Below are 20,018 nucleotides of genomic sequence, written 5' to 3'. Positions count from 1 at the left end.
GCTCAATTCTAACACGCCCCCCACGTCTACTTCACTATGTGGGAAGATTTGTATAACACCACCCAAAATGTTCATGCAAAGAAAGAAGGTGTAACTTTTATTCTCTCTTGTTGCTGCTCCCCGCCATGTTGTGGAGATGCTATGTGTTTCGTTGTGAAACCGAAACCTTTTTGTTTGGCCTTCAAAAAAGGACCTTCATCATGCCTAGAGCTGATTCGTGCTGGTTGCTTAGGAAATACATCAACTTTTTGCGATGTGGATGCTCTTCTGTGTTCAGCTGCGCTGCACGGATGCACTGTTTTATATCTGTCATTCAAATGAAAGCATAAATACACGTAAGAAAACATATCCTTGTGGTGCAGCTGACACAGAAGAGCATAAGCTGCTGCGTTCAGCTCATATTCTACAAAATGGTGCTACGGGGATGCGTACTGTATATACATATACATACATACAAATGTGGAAGCCTGTTTCTGACACAGTAAATACTATTTTTGAGCAGATGGACTATTCTGACGATGCTTTTCATACTTTCCTGAGCAGATGGACTATTCTGACGATGCTTTTCATACTTTCCTGGACCTTGATACTGTTATTTACTCGGCAGTCTATGGGACAGTCACAAGCCTCCTGGTTTTCATCCAAAATATCTTAACTTGTGTTCAAAGACAAACAAAGCTTTTATGGGTTTGAAAGGACATGGGGGTCAAGTCAAGTCACCTTGATTGTATATAGCTCTTTAAACAAAACAGATTGGGTCAAAGCAACTGAACAACAACATTAATTAGGAAAACAGTGTGTCAATAATGCAAAATGACAGTTTTTTAAGGCAGTTCATCATTGAATTCAGGTGATGTCATCATGCAGCTCAGTTCAGTTTTGAAATAGATAATTTTTGCAATCATTTGCAATCAAGTCAACGATATCCCTGTAAATGAAGTGTCCCCAACTAAGCAAGCCAGAGGCGACAGGAGCAAGGAACCAAACTCCATCGGTGACAGAATGGAGAAAAAACCTTGGGAGAAACCAGGCTCAGTGGGGGGGGGGCCATTTCTTCGCCTCTGGCCAGATGAAACCAGCAGTTCAATTCCAGGCTGCAGCAAAGTCACATTGTGCAGAGGGACTCAACTGTTTCCTGTGGTCTTGTCCCGCTGGTCGTCTGAGACAAAGGTCTTTACAGGGGACTGTCTCTGGGGCTCATCTAGTTGTCCTGGTCTCCGCTGACATTTCAGGGCTGTAGAGGTCCTTTCTAGGTGCTGATCCACCATCTGGCTGGATACATTTTCCAATGGATCCGGGTGACTGCAGTGAACCCTCTGTGATCTGGATACAGATTGGATCTGGTGGCTACGGTGACCTCGGAATAAGAGAGAAACAGACTTATATTAGCGTAGATGCCATTCTTCTTACAATGTAACAAGTACATCGGTTGTTATGGGAAGTGTTCCCGGTTTTCCGGTTTACCTAATTAATGCAGCCTAAAAATCCTTTAACGGATTTGGAAGCATATTAGTGTGTTATGTGTAAAGCCAGGGTTAAAGAGATGGGTCGTTAATCTAGATTTAAACTGCAAGAGTGTGTCTGCCTCCCGAACAATCGTTATGGTAGGGTTATTCCAGAGTTTTTAGGCGCTAAATAGGAGAAGGATCTGCCGCCCGCAGTTGACTGTGATATTTCTAGGTATTATCAAATTGCCAGAGTTTTGAGAACGCAGCGGACGTGGTGGACTATAATGTAACAAGAGCTTGTTTTCAAATACTGAGGTGCTAAACCATTCAGGGCTTTATAAATAATAAGCAAGATTTTAAAATCGATACGATGTTTGATAGGGAGCCAGTGCAGTGTTGACAGACCGGGCTAATATGATCATACTTCCTGGTTCTAGTAACGAACTCTAGCTGCTGCATTTTGGACTAACTGTAGTTTGTTTACTAAGCGTGCAGAACAACCACCCAATAAAGCATTACAATAATCTAACCTTGAGGTCATAAACGCATGGATTAACATTTCTGCATTTGACATTAAGAGCATAGGCCATAATTAGATATCTTTTTTTGAGATGGAAAATGCAGTTTTAACAAAATGCTAGAAACGTGGCTTTCTAAGGAAAGGTTGCTATCAAATAGCACACCTAGGTTCCTAACTGATACAAGAATTGACAGAGCAGCTATCAAGGCTTAGACAGCATTCTAGGTTATTACATGCAGAGTTTTTAGGTCCTATAATTAAAACCTCTGTTTTTGCAGAATTTAGTGGTAAGAAATTACTCGTCATCCAGTTTTTTATGTCGACTATGGATTCCGCTAGTTTTTCAAATTGGTATGTTTTGCCAGGCCGTGAAGAAATATAAAGCTGAATATCATCAGAAACACACCGTGTTTCCTGATGATATCTCCCAAGGGTAACATGTAAAGCGTGAAAAGTAACGGCCCTAGTTCTGAGCCTTGAGGTACTCCATACTGCACTTGTGATCGATATGATGCCTCTTCATTCACTGCTACGAATTGATGGCGGTCATATAAGTACGATTTAAAGGGGGTAAGTGATTATATGACAAAAATTTTTCATTTTGGGGTGAGTATCCCTTTGAGCAGAGCGAATGAGTAAATTTTCCAGAAATGTTTGGAAATGTCTGCAGACTTTGTGATCCGAATTTCTGTAATAAGCACAGATTATTTCACTGTTGAAACTGTTGACACAGCCTCACGAAGATGTAGCCTTTTTTGAGAAACACGCACAAGCAGATCATCTTTACTTGCTACTCAAACAAAACTCATCTCTCTCCACTTTGTCAGACACTTCCCATCTATAATGTATACTGAACTCCAATCCTCATCTGCACTTTCTCTGTACTTGATTAAAAGTGGATTTTTAGAAAGCAACCATGTGAAAAGCAAATAGTCTTGAATCAGTCAAACCCTCCAGAGGTCCACGAATGGAAGGATTCTGCACAACAGCACTGCTAAAGACATCATATCTGCGTGTGCCATACAGAGACCAAAAACTCAAACGTCAAAGCTCCACATCCAAATGTAGTGTGTGTTTTTCCGGGGTAATTTGGGGAAAATAACACACAGCCTAATGAATAAACCAGACATCCATCAACCCTTTTGTTTTTTTTTTTTTTGTGTAGGTTTTTATAGCAGGAAAGTGCATGCAGCTGGCACTTTGGCTCCCTGGGACGAAGGGCAAAGCTATAGAAAGAAGCAGCCACTTTAACTCCACCCGTCTATTATAACGACAGGGATTATGGGAAACGAGAAGGACAGAGGCGTGCATTTAGATTACGAGCTGAGCTCCGCATGCAGGCAGTGACAGTTTCTTTCTGAAAGTGTCCTAAGAGAGACAGAGCAGACTCAAATGACTAGTTAATGCTGACTGACACATTTCAGACCTTTAGCCTGTCCTCTCATCTGGCCCTCACAAAGGACGCTATAAACTCAGAAAGAGCCATTTCAAAACAACTCCTGCTCTCACAAGTGGGCAGGATCGAAATTTTATTTGGCTGGTCATTCATTTATTGGTAATATCTAGAAAAACTACAATTATTTGCATTTTAATGCAAAACTAGGATTACAAATGTTGTAATTATTAGTTTAATCACACCATATTGTCAAAATGTCAGTAGCTGTATAAACAGTGAAGACTTTGAATTAGTTCAAGTTCTCACAGAGTCCATATTCAGCTATAGTATATTATATTATACTACTAGTTATGGGAGACAACCAAAATGTGCTGTGTGGCCTTCAGGAAAGGGGTTGGATTATGCTGAAATGAATTTGTGCAGAAATATAACCTAAAAGTGATGTAGCTAGTAAAAATGTCAATTTTTTCAAACAGCTAATAACACTACAAGCTAAATGGCAGAAGGTGGCTACATTTGAGCCAACTTCATAGCGTATTTATCTTTCATTAACAAAAAACATTAAAAATAGTTTCAGGCTGAAGTAAGACTGTTCTGTTGGGAAAATCCCTTACCTGAGTCATTCACTGCACATCCAGTTTCAGTCATCGATCTTAATAAAGATCTTCATCAATGATAAACAAAAGGATTTATTTCTTGATCTTTGTTAAATTGACTGTAGGTAAATATAGCACTTTTTCCGGAGTGTTTTGTAGTTTGTGTTTGCATTGTGTATAGTTTACCACTCGAGTGATTCAGTGCATAAGCTGACTAATGATCCGTGAACCTTTAACTAGTTCACAGATTCACTGAATAATTGATTTATGTATTAACTTTGTCTAATAAAGTTCTTTAGGAAATAAAAGGAAAACAAAAACATTAAATGAGATCAAATGAAACACTGACAACTGGGTTCGGCTGCATAGACTGCTTAGACTAGTTTGTTTTAATTCAAGACTGGTCATAACTTTCTGAAGTCAGTTAGAAAACGTTTGATCGGCCCAATCTGAATCAGAATAGACTGTCAGGATAACCTCTTGGCTAACTGCTAGCTGGTCAAACTAGTTCTTAAGCCACAGTCTTAATGTAGTGGCTATGTTTATGCAGCTGGCATCTGTTTGACAGTATAGTTGTAAAATAAATGTAGATGGCATAACAATGATAAATATTTACTTTTTATCAAATCATACTGATTTGATTGCAAATGTCAAAAACCGAGCACTGAGCAAAAATGTGACTGTCCTACATGAAAAATTTTGCCACTAATTTCAATAAAATACCAGTGCACAGACATCATCTGACTAACCTGCGTGGATGAAACAGCTAGAACTACAGGAGCAAAGTCACACCTGCACAGTGTGAAGTGTAGTGCACTCCAAAGACAGCCATCTTTGATTAATGAACTATTAAAATGCAAATATTCTACTGTAAACTGCATAACACAATGTCAGTATTGATGTTCAAGTTTCAGTGCTTTGAAATAAATCTACTGACAATTGTAGAGTAGGATATATAGTCCGGTAACTTTTTTTTTTTTTTTGGACTGTTTGCATTTGGTGGGATTGTGATGGAAAAGAGGGGTCTGTGTTTGCTTTGGCAGCTCCATTGATAAAAACCCTGAATGGAGTGAAAAGCTCAGTGTGATGGACAGCCTCCTGCTTACTGAAGATGAAAAAACTATCACACGACTCAGTTAAACAAACAGAAAACCTGACTGAAATCAACGCGAAGAATTAAAAACATAATTGCTGCAAACTGATGCCAAGAAAATGTTAGGTTAAGGCAAACTAATAAAAATCATGAAATCAGCAATTCCCAACTATCGTAAAACTGAAGCTTCAAATTTAGGATTCGAGTTCATGTTGACATTTAATACTTCTGTGAGCATTATTAATAGTGATGTTTGTCTTGGGAAACACCTGTAATAAATAGGTTAGCTTTGAAAGCAGTAGCAGGTTGAACTCTGTTTCTCGTGCTGATGATATTGCAAAGTCAGTCACACATGCAGCCAAACAGAAGCTCTAAAGAGAAGGACTTACACGTGTACAGGCCTGCCCTCTAGTGCTCATATTCAGAGTCACAAAAACCCAAAGAATGACCCAGTGAAATAATAAGCTTTAATTAATACAACTGAACTTCAATATTTCTTCAGGAAGTGACAGAAAAATATCCAGATGCAGGAGTATCTGATGAATGAGTTTGAAAAGAGATGATGATTATCTTCATGTGAAAACAATATAAAGCCTGCCGTTTCAAACGGCGTGGATCATGTGAAGCAGCATCAGTCCACCGTGACCCCCCTCTGGAAGCTCCACCACCACTGGAGCACATTCATCAAGATCTGCATCAAAAAGTCCCAACGAAACTTTTTGGTCAGATGGACTTTAAAGTCTCCTAAGTCTTCTCTGCTCTTTTTCCGTAACGTGCTGTCGACTCCGGGACTGCTGGCAAACTGGAAGAAGTCCTGGAATGCACCGACAGAAAGAAAAGATATTAAAAACAACACTTACACTAACAAACTCCCACACAATTTGGTAAATGCATAACAATGAAATATACATGTTGATTGACAAAGACCAATCTTTGATCACACGCTTCAATCCAGCCTTTCAACCCATTCTTATTCCATACTGTGATGTATTTCTACATGAAACATCAAGCAATGAAAAGAGCTGCAGATGAGTTTACAGTAACTCCAGCAGCACCTCAGAGCTTTACTCGACCTGGACACGAGGCTTAAGGAGGCTGGATATCACTGGATCTCTTTCAAATCTATCATTATTCACTATTATTGCCGTAACATTCATTATGCTCCTGTTTAGAAAGATCAGGGATTAGAGAGGGGAAAACTGTGTGAACTGCACCTGAAGTGTGGAGGTGAGGAAGTTGTTCTGCGACACGATGTCCACAAAGAAGTCCGGGGGGATTTCTCCCAGCTGATGGTAGAGGACAGCGATGAGGCCCAGATACAGCTCCTTCCTCTCCTTCATGGCCTCCTCGGAGCGGCACAGCAGAGCCAGCAGGCTTTTCCAGTGCTCGAAGGCCTCGTACACATTCCCCACCAGGAAACACACGAAGGCAAACTGCAGCTCTCCTACGATCATGGAGACGTTTCATCATTCAATATTTTAGTGCACAAATTACAACTAGATATCCTGAAGAAACATTCCCTTGTCTCATTAAAAACCAATGACAATGCATAATATTACAAGACCACAACCCACATAACTGGATGTAAATACAATTACATTTATGGGCTTCTAACAGGACGTCTAAACAGGAGGTTTGGTTAGTAAACTGAACAGCTCGCAGTGCTCACCCAGTACATTGAGCGGCTGCTCTTTATAATGGCTCTCAAGCACGCAGTTTTAGAGCGTAACTCCAGTCCAGACTATACTGGGTGATCTGAGCAGGCGTCGATCCCCGGAGGATACGCCTGTTGGGGAATGCTGGAAAAGCGCAGCTCCGTGCCTTCCCTCAGTTTCATCCGTGGCAGCCTGTTCCAGCCCCTCCTTCATGCTCTGACACTCCCGATCGTTGCGGGGCAGGTTCTGCTCCTCCAGGTCTCTAGTGTGGGTCAGCCTCAGCTCTGGATGACGTCGCTGAAGGCGCACACCCTCCCGCTGAGGGGCTGCAGAGCGATGGCTACCTCCTGACTCAGTCTGTCGGTCAGGGAAACCCACTTGCGGAGAGTGTCGTAGGGATAGGGGCCCAGATAGCCGTCCAGTTTCTCTGAGGCTGGCCCGTATGCGCTCGGCCTCCTCCGGATCCTGTGAGAACTCCAGATCCTCTTCTCTCTTGTTCCAGTGAGCTACGAGCACCTCCCGAGGTTTCAGGGACAGAAACAGGCCTGTTTTGGGGCCAATTTCACCACAGGCTCCACTGGAGTTAGTGGCGCAGTAGTGGAGGAAGTGCAGTCCTGGAGGAATCATCTTCACCCCACGGAACCGGGGTCCCAAAGTCCAGGTTTTGTAGTCAAGTCCCAACTCTGTTCCCTCAGGAACACCGAGTAAAACAAGCGTGGCTCCTTCTTCAAACAAGCCCCGAGCCACCTCAGGGTCCATATCTGTTCCCGCCATATCTGTTTAAAACAGGTGTCACAAATATGTTACATTATTACCACAGTAAATGTGCCTGGAATCCCATCAAAATGACCGGTAATAACAATTATCAGCTGTGTATGTCACAAGATCGTTTTATCAGCTCTAGAAAGTTGTGCGTTTCATTAAATACAATATAAAAGACTTGCGTTATATTAATAAGATATTAAAGTAAGGCACTGTACGATTAAGCTAGAAAAATCTGTTTTCAGAGAATAATATAAACAAACAACTACCAACAGCAAAACGGGTGTGTATATATATATATATATACGTTATATATCATAAAATAGGTTGTTTGTATACATCGTAAAATAGGTGCGAAACGTTAAACTGATCTTACCTAAAGGACCGCGCTCAGTCACAAGCCAAAAATTTTACGTAAAGGCCATGTGTGAATCAAGAAAGAAACTTCCGGTTTAGTCGAACCGAAACCAAAATAAAAGCCCTACGGTACAGTTCAACAACATACATCAACATACAATGACAAATTTTATAATTTAGGTATTTAGAGACAATTTATTAATGTTATTTATTTTTAATAATCCTGTGATGTGGGGAGCCCATTAAACGCGTCTCTCTCTCTCTCTCTCTCTCTCTCTATCTCTCTCTCACACACTCTCTCTCTCTCTCTCTCTCGTCATATACGTCTAACAAAATCCCACAGAAAAAAAAAAAAAAAGGAAAACGTATTAGAATTGTATTCAACTGCTGTTTTCTAAAGAAAGAAAGAAATGTTGTATTCTTTTACTGCGGCAGCTGCGCTCCTCGTGGGGCGCTTCACAGCTTCCGGCACTCGTCATACGCGGGTGTGAGCGCAGCAGCGGCGCGTTCATGACAGACTAGAGTGAATTTCCCCGAGATCTGCGCTGATCAGGAGAGTTGTTCCCTGGGACAGAAGAGCGATGGGCTTCCGAAAGAAGAGCAAGAGTCCGCCCGTGCTGAGCCACGAGTTTGTGATCCAGAATCACGCGGATATGGTGTCGTGTGTGGCCATGATCGTCCTGCTGGGGCTCATGTTTGAGGTGAATATTTCATATATCATCACATCATCATCATCAGCCTGAGCTCATGTTTACTACAGAGCTCTTAACATGACATCATGTTACTATTAGATCTGTATGATAGAACATGACCATCGTGTTTGAGGTGTTTACTGTTACACTCCTGTGATAACATAATCGTGCTTGATTTTTATGACATATCACATGGGTCAGATTTGAGGTTATTGGAAATTATTCTCAAGTAGTAACATGTTCATCACATTTCAGGATTTTTTGTTACTTTTATACAGAAATAATAACATGATCGTCACATTATAGGTCATTTCTGACTCTTACACTCATATAATAACATAATCATCACATGATGTTATGCATCAGTGCAGTCTGTTGCATTATGCCACATAGACACCCACTTCTGTCCTAAAACCATGGTGTCCGTGTAGCATAAGAAGACGAATTGTAACGTAATCTTAATAAAATCCCTTCATTTAATTGCCTGTAACAAGACAAGTGTTATTTTAATATATTCGTTAAACAGCACTCAACATGCTGAATGTAATAATGAAAGCATAAAACGGCTTGTTCACATGATCTGACTTCACACGGACAGAACTATGCTCTGATAATGGTCTGCGTGTAAACCTGACGTGGAAAAGCTTTATCATAAAATGATCTGGAGGTGTTTTGATTCTTATCATTCTCACACTCTGATCTCTGATCTGTTCTGGTGTCACTGCACTTCGACCCAGAACGACTGGAAGTGTTTGATGTGGGGCTGGTAAACTTGTGCTTTTTGTAACACCTTTGCAATATGTTTGTGTGTGCTTGTATGTATTAATTTAATTATGTTTTTATTGCAGATGACAGCAAAATTTGCAATCATGTTCATCACAGTCCAGTATAATGTCACAGAAACCCTGGATACGGGTACGATCTGGATCTTTCAAAGATACTGATACATAACTAAAATAAAACTGCAAGCTGCAGTCATTGGGGTCCGAGCTGACATAAATATGACCGCAATTGCCAGTTTTAAATGATAGACTCAGGGGGCCGTTTACACGACAACATTTTTTTTTTTTAGCCAAAAACAGGAAACTTTTTATGCTTTTTTTCCTGCTTGTTTACATGATAACGGCGTTTTGGGGACTGAAAACGCTAATTTTTTTAAAAAACGGGCTTCAAAGTGCAAGTTTTTGAAAGCGGCACCGTAATCGTTTCAGTGCAAACACCCAAAACGTGAATCTTTGAAAACAATGACGTCATGCACATGCGTAATACGTGTTAGGTGTGTATACATGCACAGTATGTGTTGATTTTAAAGGCAAGTGCGAACAAACATACACAACACAACAGTGGCGGAGTATATGGTACTGTTGTTGTTGCTCCAGAGTTTGCTAACACTTCTTCAGCAAAGTGTGGGTTTACTTCACCAATATTACAACCTACAGCAGAGACGCATCATATACAACATATAATCCTCACTTCCCTACAGGTACTGTTTACTAACAAGGTGACAGCGACAACTACTGGCCTGGCATACGTAATACAGCGTTCTTGGACGTTTTCGCTGATATGTGTAAACGCGGACCGTTTTGAAAACGTTGTCGTGTATACGTGAAACTTTTCAAAAACGCAAGGGAAAAACTTTTCAGTTTTTGACTACACTGTTGTCGTGTAGACGTAGCCTCAAGTTTAGTTGATCTTCCATAAAACCGACGTGGCTGAACAGTTTTCCTGTAAAAATGAATGGCAAGCTTCTGTGCAAACGATGATTTAGATTCTAGTGATATAAGTGAAAGAGTAAATTCACTCATCTAATGCACGGCCAGATCAAATTTGGGTTGTGTGGCCATTCGCATTTAAAATTACTCACTGCTAAAATAGGTTTTTTTGACTAATATAATTTGCATATATTATTGTATAAATTGTATCGATAGCTTACTACATTGGTCACAGCACTCCATTGAGCCTGAATTTGACAAAACCTGCCACACCAATTTTACTGATGTATTTCAGGCATTTGGGTTAGAACTGATAATTGAAGTGGCTTTATTTGTGGAGAAATGTAATGAATGAAGTGATTTTTGTGAGGGGTGTCTACAGACACGTCTTGTTGTTCTGCTCAACTGAATGTGTTTTTCTGGCACTCGTGACATTTCACCGCTTATCCCAGCTGGCCTCATCAGTTGTGGAAATGAGATGAAATGTCGGGACATCACAGCTCTCGCAAATTCTCCAGTTGAGGCAATTAGTGGAAAGTGTTTCTAAATGAGCCACTCCGCTCGGACCCCTAATGAGTGCATAATGTGGAGCTGAAATCATTTTGGCTTCCTGGGTTTGTTCAGATGCAGAGGACAAGCCTGAGCCCGTCAGCTACTACACATACGGTCCCAAGGACATGGCGACGGTCTTCTTTTACCTGCTCATTGCCATAATCCTTCATGCCCTGATTCAAGAGTACATACTGGATGTAAGTAAAGATTGAGCATGTGAAGCTCACACTTCCTTCTGTTCACATGCTATTTGGGACATTCTGAAATCTTTTCTAATAATATGTCTTTTACTATGACTTTCCATCAATTACAATACATCTTTGCTGATTAAAAGTATTAACTTCTTTCAAAAAAAAGAGAGAATTTTAAATGCTAGTGTATATTTTTACAAAAGAGTTCTATTTCAAATAAATGCTGTTTTTTTTACTTTTAATTTGTCAAAGAATCCTGATAAAAGTATCACAGTTTCTTAAAAAAAATATTAAGCTGCACAACAGCTTCCAGCGATGATAATAAATCAGCATGTTAGAATGATTTCACTGACACTGAAGACTGGAGTAAATATGAATAATATTAAGTATATTAAAATAGAAAACCAGTATTTCACAATATTTATTTTTTATTTTTCTGTATTTCTGATCAAATAAATGCAGCCTTGATGAATGCTTTCAAAATCTTATGTATTTTGTGGTAAATTATTGTTTTATTTTTTGTCAGCCTGTGTCAGACAGTTTTATCAGTGATGATACTCGAAGCTAACTTGAATGGTTTCTTCACATTGCCCTTCGTGTTCAGTGACCTGGTTGTGTTTCCACAGAAAATCAATCGTCGGCTTCATTTGTCCAAAACCAAACACAGCAAGTTCAATGAGTCGGGACAGCTGGCCACCTTCTACTCGTTCTCCTTCATTTGGGGCTGCAGCATCCTCACCAATGTAAGAGATCTGTACAGGATGCCTCACAGCTGTTCTCTCATCTGTACACAGATTAAAGGACTGTTTTTTAATCAACAGGAGGAGTTTGTGACAAACCCGACTTTTCTTTGGGAAGGTTATCCTCATATCCACATGGCGTGAGTGTGAAGTTCTAACAACCCTTTATAGAAAAATAATTTGTGTCTAATCGCTAATCAAAGTAAAGCACATCTCAGATTTGAGGAATCATCAGTTGTGTGCCTAAATTCAGTAGTTTTGCTTATGTGCTTCTTCAGATCACTACCCCTTGCTTGTCTGAGCGATCTCGTAACATTAGTGCTTCAACACCACATCAGATTGTTACAGCGAAGATCCTTTTCTTTTAAATTGTACGGCATTATTTAATTCCCTGCACTCTCACCAGATTTATTAGTAGATATGCAAACGTATTGTGATATGAAGGGATTGACCTGAATCTTTTAATGAATCTTCTCATGCATGATTCGCCAAGAGACTCGTCTGACAGATCCTTAGTGCTGTTGTAATGAAGTAAACGTTTAATATATTGCACACGTCATTGTCCATTTTTAATTACTGTAGGATCTTAAATGTCTGTAATTAAACTATCAAAAAACACAAATCCCAAATCAAATTGCTGAAATTGTAACCTGTCTGTATTAGTATTTGTAAGCGTTTGACACGTTATGAGGCTGACGTGCTAATCTACAACCCTCTTTCTGTCTTTCAGTTTCCAGGTGAAGTTTTTCTATATCTGTCAGATTGCCTACTGGTTCCATGCTCTTCCTGAACTCTATTTTCAGAAAGTACGAAAGGTGAGGCTTAGTTTGTGCAATATGTACTGATAGTTGAGCCTGACAGAAATGGATTCTAATACAACGTGGCTGTTGTGGTAGATTGTTAAATTGAAATTGTGTTTATTTCTGTGTTTAGGAGGATATTCCACGCCAACTGTACTACATTTGCCTTTATATATTTCACATCACTGGTGCCTATGTCCTCAAGTGAGTGTTTTCTTATTTCAGGGTGAATTTGCTTTTACGATGAGACTAGAGATAGACCCCAAGGCCCAAAGCTGCTAGTTCAAGAAAAGTCCTTTTCAAATGAAATGGTGATTTGTTTTTTATTCAGCATTTATTTCAAATGTGTAGACACTTTCTAGTCATCTAGGCTAAGTAGCTGTGCAGATCTCAAAAAGGAAAGTCAAAATTGGACCCAGACCAAGGACATGTTTATTTAGACTTCCCCAAGATCAAGTCTCCAACTGCGAGATGTATCGTCTACAATATTATCATAATTGTGGTTTTAAGCTTGTGCAAGCAATGAGATTTTTCTTATATTTATATCAAATGATAAAGCAATATCACACAAACAAGACTGATGTTTTTCCGGTATATCAGCACGATTGTGAACTGATTTTATAAAACTAAGATAAGATTTTGAAATACATTTTTAGACACAATATTTTTTTTTTTTATTTGGCCTGTTTTTTGCTTTATTTGGTCAATGAAAATTTCCCAGTGAAATCGCAGCAGGACTGTTTTGTATCTGTGAGCACATGAATGAATCTGTGTTTTGAACAAATCAGTTTCATGAATGATTCGATGACCGAATGAATCACCCATTTGAACAAATCATTTGAATGAATAACTCAGTGTCACGACTCATTAAGAAAGTGACTTGCCACCACCTATTGGCGGTATTAATTTCATATTAAAATATAACTTTATTTTAGTAATTTCATCATTAAAGAATAAAAAACTCATTAAATAGTGTAAATGTGTTCAAGTCACCTTTGAGGAGTATTAAACGGATGTGTAAATTCATCAGAATTGTACTTCAGCTCATTATTATTATTACTGCAAGGCAAGAATTTGATGAGATGATGCTTACACCTAATAGGGTTATAAAAAATAAAAACATTATAATGGTGAAAATCTTTTGGAAATCATTTTAAGGGAGCAAATGTTGCATCGTAGTGGAATTTAATTTCTGTCACTACTGTGAGCTAACCACAGCACAGAATATGAAAATATGATTCTGTTTTTACAGCACATGCTGGATGAGTGGTTAATTCATAAGAACCAGTTTGTGGACATGTATGTTTGAATTATTGAGCAGTGAATCTGACTCGTGTGTCTTCTCTCAGTCTCCATCGTCTGGGTCTGGTTCTTCTGGTGCCACATTATCTGGTAGAGCTGCTCTTCCACGCCTCACGACTCTTCTACTTCAGTGATGAAAACAAGCAGAAAGGGTTCGTTCACGTCCGGTTTTGAGCCCTCTCATCATTCTGCTTATTTCCACATAGTTCTTGCCATATAGTCATGTAATTTTATATAATGTCCGCCTGCTTCTGAGATGATTTTTGGATCGTTCAGACTGTTGTTAAGAGGCCTGGCCTGTGTTTGTCTCGTAGGTTCACACTCTGGGCTCTGCTGTTTGTCATCACACGGCTCCTGACGCTCACCGTTTCTGTCCTGACGTTTGGTTTCGGCCTGTCCCGCACAGATAATCAGGGATTCTCTTTAGCAGAAGGAAACTTTAATGTGCTGACTGTCAGGTAAGTCAGCTGGATTTCCCACATGCTTGCCTGCTCTGTGATATTTACTTTTATTTGTTTAGTAGACAGATACAATACAAGCGATTCATCCAAAACAGACTATAATGACAGGAGAGGACAGTAGTCCAGAGCTGGCCAGTAAAGGTCAGGCAGCGTGGTCTGGTCTTCCTGATGCTATGTACTGGGAATCTGCATGACCTTAGTGGTCAGCAATGTTCCCGCTAATTTGTTTTTCTTGCTGAGCAAAAATGTTCTCTATTGGGTGGAAATTTTGGCCACCTGACCAAAAACATTCTTTATATAAAAAGAATACCAAAGTATTCCAGAGCTTTAACTTTTAACTTTAATGTGCTGTTTATATTTGATTTGCCCCTTGATGTAACTAAATGATACACATTTTAGGATACCTGAGAAAACTTATGTGTTACCAAGAAATACTATTAAAAATCATTTAAAATAAAAAATAAAAATCACACAGAACAGTTCAATTCTTTATAATAATAATATAGTATAGCTAATATGAAAAAATGAAGCTGTTATTGCTCATGAATTCCCTTTTTGAGGTCAATTATTTATTAGGCTTATAAAATAATGTGAATTAGGGATGCACCGATAATAAAAATCCAAACTAAAATATAACCGATAATTCTTTATATATGAAAGCCGATAACCGATATATTGGCCGATAAATCTAAATCCAAATTTTTATATAATTTTTGAGAGCCTGATTACAAAAAAGCCATTAAACACTTCAACATAAATTAAACATAAAGCAGCCTTACAAATAAATTAAATAATGCAAGTCACTGGACAACATTACTTAGGTATAAAAAAAAAAAAATCATAAAACAATCATAAAAAAAACATAATAAACTACAAAAAAAAAATAATAAAAATTAAACCATATGAAAATAATAAAACAAAAATAAAAAAATAAAAATTATTATAAAAAATAACAATAAATTATTAAAAATTGAAAAAGAAGTATCTTTTTCCTTCATCTCAGGGAGGTTACGTGAGTAGTAGTAGAGTTTGCACACTACTGCAGCTGTGAGTGACTGTAAATGTCTCATGGTTTCACCGTTCTGTGCTCATCATCTGCTATTTCCAGCACTTAATCAAGCCACTCTTCTTTCAAATATGATGACGTTTTTTTACGTTTGAGTTGGCTCTCGTGTTGAGCTGATTCGTCCTCAACTATTAAATTATTTGATTTCTACAGCGACTGTTAAGCCCAAGGTATCCTTTTTTTTTTATGCAAATACATACATATGCACACAGTTAAACGTACAGCTTTTCAAAGTATACTTCATTTGACTCATTTAAAATAGAGTTGCGAACCTTTTTTAATGCTCTCACACATGCTCTCGTCAGAGCTTACTGTTTTTCCCACCTTCAGTAGTTTGTTGGTCTTGTTCTGTCTCCTCCATTTCTTTTCCGACAGTGAAACAACAGCCTGGTTCAGTGTTGACACCTTGTGGACAACTAAGCAAAAACAATTCAAAGTGCACGTGAGAGATGCATGTGCATTGAATGCACAGTTAAAAATATGGGGAGGTGCACATACAGTACACGTGTACTCTTCTGATGACGAAATTCACGTCATGTGCACTGTAGGCATAACCTTGCAAACACGTTGAAAGTGAAGTATACTTTGGGCTTTACAGTACCGGATCACATAACAGTATTGATCAGAGTAGTAATGCTGTTAAAACCTTAACAATAACATCCCTAGTGGTGACCTTCTGGCAGGATTATGAGCAGAGTGAATGGGGTTTTCTATTATCCATGTCTCACATTTCCACAAGAATTGTATTTGTATTCTGGGGTCTTCAGGCTTAAACAGCAGTAAGAGATTCAAGTTATTAGCATAGCAAGCTGGGAAAGCCATGTGGCTGAAAGACTAGTCTCTGTGTGGCAGTGTTAATTTTGGCAGGCATTTTTGATTTAGTCTTAGTCTTTATCTTGACGAAAATGCTTAATAGTCTTAGTCACATTTTAGTCATTTGAGTCTTTCATAGTTTTAGTCTAGTTTTAGTCAATGAAAAGTCATTGCATTTTTGTCAACTTTTAGTCATTACTTTTAGTCAATAGTTTTAGCCAAACTGTAGTTACCAAAATTTATTTTGATAGCTATTTTTATATAGTCTTTAAACTAAAATAATCATTAATTCTTCTCTCTTTAGACCAAATCAATTAAGCTTATGAGAAATTTGAATCAAGGACTGAATTTGGAAAAACTTGAATAAATTATGACAATTCTCAACTATGCCTTTAGTTGAACAATGCCTTTAACAGTAGCGAAAAAGGAGCAACTTATAAAAATATTATATATATATATATATATATATATATATATATATATAAATATATATATATATTTATTATTATTACAATTAAATAAAATTACATTTTATTATAATTATTATATATATATATTTTTTTTAAAGAAGCACAATAAGACAAATACAATAAAGATACAAATTAAACTGATTTTTCAGATACAGTAGGTTTTACTTAACATGTATACATTTAACATCTTTTGTTGGTTAACATTAATGACAGATAGGTATTTAATTTGGAATGCTGTCCTTTTAAGACGGAATGCATGCATGAAATACTGACACACGTTCAGTTTTCACCCACCTGTTCACGTTCACTTAATCCATAACCTACTGTATTTACGTGAGATGCTCTACACGATAAACATTTGGACTGCTGTGTGTGTATTTGAGCGCTGAGAGCTGATCGCGCGCTGTATATGAGAACTGAGGAAGTGGAGCGTGCGCGAGAGAGAACACTTCTATCCGCACGATTCCACCTATCCCGCCTTAACTAACTTTAAGTTAATCGACAACGAATTGTGACTCCCGGGAAAAACGGGATGTGTGGTTACCTTATCCATACCCCTTCGGGTGCTGAGGCTATTGTTTCAGATCGCTAGTTCGCGTTTTATTAGTCTATCCATCCACTGCGGCTGCTATACTGACTAGATATGCAAACGGCCCTTATCCGATCGCAATCCAATGACAGGGACGCACATTTTGAAGGACAATAGCCTATAGGATGCATTTTGAATGTCCGGTAGTCCTCAAATAACATTATTGTCCAGTCTTGTCTAGTTAACGAAGATGCGGCATACATTTCATCATAATTTCATTATCAGATACTATTTTTAGCTCGTCAACGTCTCGTCTTAGTTACAGAAAATTTTTTTGTTAATGAATATTTTTCGTCTTCGTTAACGAAATTAACACTGCTGTGTGGTTGTGTATGTCAAGAATTAGAGAGGGCCAAACACAGAACCCTGAGGGATCCAAGGGTTAGCTGATGTGACTGAGACAGCTCTCCCATCCCAAGATAGCAACTAACAGTGAGGGTAGGAATCAAATTTGAGATATTCTGAGGCTAAATTTGTGAATGATGACTCTTTTAGGGTGACATGCCTGTCAGCCATCTGCCTGACGCAGGCCTGGATGATGTGGAAATTCATCAATTTCCAGCTGAAGAAGTGGAGAGAACAATCTCAAATCCAGGCCAGCAAGAAGAAAGCTGTCAGCCCAAAAAGCAGACCCAGCAAGAAGGACTCACGAGGTGAGACTTTCCTGAAAGTCATTTTGTATGTAGATTATAATAAGACCCATGTTTATCTTTCTTTTGTTCACAATTAGACAATACACTTCAGATTGCCTATTCACAAGTGTTGCACTAAAAATACCATCTTCATGAGTGACATGTTCCTGGAACATTTCCTATTAGTTGGTAGACTCGTTTAAAACAACAGCACTTGGCACTTTGTTCACAGTGACTCGCTGAATGATGAAACGTCAGCACTCTGGACCATGATGTTCAGTTTCTGCATGCATGGAACTAACGAAAATTAAGATGTTAAGATTTTTATAAAACGAAACCACGCTTGATGCAGAAGTGAAGAGAGACGGCTGAATATACATAATATTAACAACTGTAGGATATGAAGCACACATTTTATCTTTGGTAGATGAATGGAACTAATTGTTAGTTTCATATGTAGAGTTTGTCTAGTTAAGAATGTTTTTTACAGGCTCTTAAAGTAACTTGCACAAGTCCCATGCTTGTGGTGTTAAAGGTGCATTCAGTAGTTTGGTGCTAATTTAAAACGTTTTCCACATTAAGAAATAAATAGATTTTGTGAAGAGTCTGAATGGTGTACACTCACACGAGATTAAGAACTACTCATAATAATATTCTAGAAGTGTTTTAATTATGTAGATTGCAGATTGTTAGTGTATTTCACTATGGTACAACGACTTGATCTGCAGATTTAAACATTGAAGAGCATCCTCATACGGTTAGAGAATGGAAAACACTTACTATCCTGCTTTACCAACAAGAGAATCAGAACCTGTATGTCTCAGGAAGCAGACAGGGACTGAAGCCAGAAGGGAGAAAAACTGAGCGTAAACATCACTGTGGCATATAAGTGGACTGATTTCATGACTGAGGAAGTCCTGAGTAGTGGTGCCTAAATTGCATCTAAATTGCAAGGGTAAGGTAATTAATTATTGTGTAGTTGGCTCTCTAAAACTCTAAAGGCCTATTCACACCAAGTACGATAACTATAAAGATAGCGATAAACACATACAGTACAGGTCAAAAGTTTGGAAACATTACTATTTTTAATGTTTTTGAAAGAAGTCTCTTCTTGCTCATCAAGCCTGCATTTATTTGATCAAAAATACAGAAAAAACTGTAATATTGTGAAAATATTATTACAACTTAAAATAATAGTTTTCTATTTGAATATACTTTAAAAAAAAAATAATTTATTCCTGTGATGCAAAGCTGAATTTTCAGCATCATTACTCCAGCCTTCAGTGTCACATGTAACATCCAGTCTATCACATGATCATTTAGAAATCATTCTAATATTCTGATTTATTATGAGTGTTGGAAACAGTTCTGCTGTCTAATATATTTGATGAATAAAAGGTTAAAAAGAACTGCATTTATTCAAAAAAAATAAAAAATTCTAATAATATATATTCTAATAATATATTTTCTTTACTATCACTTTTTATCAATTTAACACATCCTTGCTGAATAAAAGTATCGATTTTATTTAAAAAAAGAAAGAAAAAAAATTACTGACCCCAAATTACTGACCAGTAGTGTATATTGTTATTACAAAATATTTATATTTTAAAAACATAGCTTCTTTTTTTATATATACTTTTTATTCATCAAAGTATCCTAAAAAAGTATCACATGTTCTGAAAAAATATTAAGCAGCAGAACTGTTTCCAACTTTGATAATGAATCATCATATTAGAATGATTTCTAAAGGATCATGTGATAATGATCCTAAAAATTCAGCTTTGCATCACAGAAATAAATAATTTAAAGTATAATAAATTTAAAAACGATTATTTTAAGTTGTAATAATATATCACAATATTACATTTTTTTCTGTATTTTTGATCAAATAAATGCAGGCTTGATGAGCAGAAGAAACTTCTTTCAAAAACATTAAAAATAGTAATGTTTCCAAACTTTTGACCTGTACTGTAGTTCTAAAAATCGTTCTCAGTATAAAAAAAAAAATGTCCACACAGCAGCTATGACGATAAAGGCACAGAGAAACGATATCGTTGGAATCACTTTCAGAACGATTTTTTCCAGCTGATGAACGATAAAAACATTGACAGCCAATCAGAATCAATCCTGCTATAATGAGCTTGAGAATTTAAAGCAGGGTTTGCGAG

The 20,018-nt window shown here is 37.8% G+C and overlaps 1 protein-coding gene and 1 pseudogene across 2 annotated transcripts in view; one reads left to right on the top strand and one right to left on the bottom strand.

The window, feature by feature from the left end:
* Window positions 1-5,620: 5,620 nt before the first annotated feature.
* On the bottom strand, window positions 5,621-7,484 carry LOC122135057 (annotated as a pseudogene).
* Window positions 7,485-8,279: 795 nt separating this feature from the next.
* Window positions 8,280-20,018, top strand: part of LOC109086114 (translocating chain-associated membrane protein 1-like) — a 15,363-nt gene continuing 3,624 nt past the window's right edge. The window contains exons 1-10 of one of the 2 annotated variants that reach the window (XM_042712528.1): window positions 8,280-8,528; window positions 9,368-9,434; window positions 10,856-10,980; window positions 11,601-11,717; window positions 11,796-11,854; window positions 12,445-12,529; window positions 12,648-12,718; window positions 13,864-13,968; window positions 14,131-14,274; window positions 17,711-17,868. In XM_042712528.1, coding sequence (XP_042568462.1) covers window positions 8,409-8,528; window positions 9,368-9,434; window positions 10,856-10,980; window positions 11,601-11,717; window positions 11,796-11,854; window positions 12,445-12,529; window positions 12,648-12,718; window positions 13,864-13,968; window positions 14,131-14,274; window positions 17,711-17,868 — 1,051 coding nt within the window. In that variant the 5' untranslated portion in view covers window positions 8,280-8,408. The remainder of the gene's footprint in view (window positions 8,529-9,367; window positions 9,435-10,855; window positions 10,981-11,600; window positions 11,718-11,795; window positions 11,855-12,444; window positions 12,530-12,647; window positions 12,719-13,863; window positions 13,969-14,130; window positions 14,275-17,710; window positions 17,869-20,018) is intronic. The other variant, XM_042712529.1, reaches the window with a different exon arrangement.

This window comes from Cyprinus carpio, chromosome A23 (assembly GCF_018340385.1).
Source record: "Cyprinus carpio isolate SPL01 chromosome A23, ASM1834038v1, whole genome shotgun sequence".
NCBI lineage: Eukaryota > Metazoa > Chordata > Actinopteri > Cypriniformes > Cyprinidae > Cyprinus > Cyprinus carpio.
The sequence above is the reverse complement of the archived record's forward strand: the minus strand, read 5'-3'. Positions and strand labels throughout refer to the sequence as shown.